This window comes from Mytilus galloprovincialis, chromosome 11, assembly GCF_965363235.1.
Source record: "Mytilus galloprovincialis chromosome 11, xbMytGall1.hap1.1, whole genome shotgun sequence".
In the NCBI taxonomy this organism is placed as follows: domain Eukaryota; kingdom Metazoa; phylum Mollusca; class Bivalvia; order Mytilida; family Mytilidae; genus Mytilus; species Mytilus galloprovincialis.
Window position 1 is genome coordinate 52,668,700 of NC_134848.1, and position 2,823 is coordinate 52,671,522.

The following is a 2,823-nucleotide window of genomic DNA, read 5'->3' on the forward strand; positions in this document are numbered from 1 at the left end:
GACAGTTATGTTTCTATTAAAACTATTGAAACTCACCGATACTTTCTTTACGTGTTACTTGCATTTGAAAAGTAAAGCTTTGCATTTATAACCACATAAACGATTTCCCCTTAAATATATAATTGCGTTGGAAACCTTAAAATTATGTTTCGATTTAAAAGGCAGACATGAAAAACTGTCATAAATCATTACACTCAAACATTCAGTGATTTCTTAAACAAATGAGTGTGCAATCTGTATAGATAGCACAAAAAACCTGATTAACACCGACTGTGTGTACTACTATATATTAATAAAAGTTGAGGGAACGAGACAACCTGAATAACATCTGCTGTTTGTACCACTATATAATAATTAAAAATGAGGGAACGAGACAACCTGAATAACACCTGCTGTTTGTACTACTATATATTAATTAAAAATGAGGGAACGAGACAACCTGAATAACACCGGCCGTGTGTACTACTACATATTAATTAAAAATGAGGAAACGAGACAACCTGAATAACACCTGCCGTTTGTACTACTATTTAGTAATTATAAAGATGGGGGAACGAGACAAGACGGACATTCAAACTCATAGATTGAAAATAAATTGACATCGCCATGACTTAAAAAAAAGACAAGCAGACAAATGAGAGTACACAAGATATAACATAGAAAACTAAAGACTAAACAACACAAACCCCACCAAAAAACTGGGTGACCATAAGTTATAGTATGCATATACTTACACATCTTTTTGGAATTTTGGGTCCTCAATGCTCTTCAACTTTGTACTTGTTTGGCTTTATAACTCATAATATAGCGTAACTCATGCGTCATATGTAGACAAAAGGCGCGTCTGGCGTATTAAATTAAGAAACCTTTAATAATTATAGAGGATCTCATCAGAATTGAAAAGAATCCGTTTATTCAAATTGATTATACCATTCATTAATTAAAAATATTGTTATTTCAGATAGACATGAATAATATATCTTCAACACGATGTCACCGCGATTCGTTATATAACAGACTGTTTAATATATTGTCTAACAATACTAATGCCTCCAGCTGTTTAACATTGTACAGTTCCAGCCCTGAATATCGAGATGTCTATCATGCCGGGAGATATTTCTATGCTTATTTTACACCTATCATTATCGTTGTTGGGATCCTTGGAAATACATTATCACTTAATGTATTTCTGTCACGAAATCTACGATCTTTGTCTTCAAGTACATATTTAGCAGCCCTTTCTGTATCCGATCTTTTTATACTAACATTTTACGTGACAGTTGAATGGCTCAGAAGAGGGTTAACTTTTTTATTCCCTGGATCTAATGTGAGATTTCTTGATGTGAATGGTATGTGTGAATTCCAATTGTATATATCGTATGTGTCGAGATTTATGTCGTCTTGGCTATTAGTGGCTTTTACAGTTGAACGATATATTGGCATTTGTTTTCCATTACTTCGAAGAAACCTTTGTACAACGACAAGCACTCGGAAAATTGTTTCTGGAATCTTTTTATTTTCTGCTATCATAGTTATATACAAGCCAATACTAAGTGGGATTTACAAGAGTGATGCGGGTAATCTATACTGTACTGGATCTCCAAAACACGGCTTCATATCATTTGTGTTCGATTCAATATTTGCACTTCTTATTTCATTTGTTCCTTTCGTAATCATTATGGTTATTAATATTTTAATAATAAAAAAACTTCTCCGACAAAAACGTAGTAAAAATTGTAAGAGAGTGATGACAGAAGAAAGTACAATCCGTCTAGAATTTACAATTATTCTGCTAGCGCTGTCTATATGTTTTATTATTTTTAACATTCCATATCTCGTATTGTGGTGCCGTAACTTTCTGACTTCAAAATATGTCACAACATTAAACGCCAGCACATCAGACGTCAATTTATCTTACTGGCAAGGGCTTTTATATTTTGTTCGTACAATTTTCTACATCAATTACTGTATTAATTTCTTTCTGTATTTGATAACCGGCGCATATTTCAGACGTGAAGTAAGAGTGTTATTCTCGTACAAAACTCTACGAAGAAGTATAGATCGCAATGTTAAAGATGACGATGCATATGGTTGTCTAAGACTAATATAGGTTATTTTAATTAAAAAAAGATATTTTTCTACAAGAGTTCACAGAGCTATAACAGCAATTATACGAGACTCATCAAAGATGAAAAAAATGATAGAAATATTTTGTTCTTGTACTTTATATTTTTATGAAATAGCATAATTGTATTTATGTATGTTATTAAACACTTTTTTATATCAATTTTGTAATTTTACCACTGATATAATTTTTTTTTCTGAAGAATTTCTATTTATTATATCTGAACTTCCTTGCTCCATAGAGTGAGGAAAAAATGAAACGTTGATCTTTGCTGTGTTTTGTTTATAAATTTATAAATTTTTGAAGGACGGTGAGTGGCTGCTAATAGATTCATCGCAATACCTTATGAACTGTTCAACCAATTGTGTTCAAATATTGAGATGGTGATTTCATGACAGAATGAAGAACAAGCTCGACATAGACTTGATTTACTCATGTATACCGTTCGGGATGTAGCTACCTTGATGTATTGAAAAATGGCAATACATGTTGTTTTTCCCTTAAATCACTCGTGAATCCTTTTGTAACAGTTTTCGAGTAATAATATGATGTAACTGATGACAAAAAAAGAATGTCAAGTTAAATATCAACATTTTGACTTTTACACTTAACATGCTTAAGGACTTATTTTCTATGATATTTTATAAAATTTAAAGTAGTTCTTTGTCTTTTTTTCTTTTTGTTATGACAACCTTTGC

At 31.6% G+C, this 2,823-nt stretch overlaps 1 protein-coding gene across 1 annotated transcript; it reads left to right on the forward strand.

Moving 5' to 3' along the window:
* The first annotated feature begins 967 nt into the window (after nucleotides 1-967).
* Nucleotides 968-2,110, forward strand: LOC143050809 (cysteinyl leukotriene receptor 2-like). Its single transcript, XM_076223922.1, has one exon. The coding sequence runs from the start codon at nucleotides 968-970 to the stop codon at nucleotides 2,108-2,110; it is 1,143 nt and encodes a 380-aa protein (XP_076080037.1).
* The last annotated feature ends 713 nt before the right edge of the window (nucleotides 2,111-2,823 follow it).

Excerpts from the sequence above, each read along its gene's own strand:
- LOC143050809 (XM_076223922.1), top strand. The coding sequence starts at position 968 with ATGAATAATATATCTTCAACACGATGTCACCGCGATTCGTTATATAAC.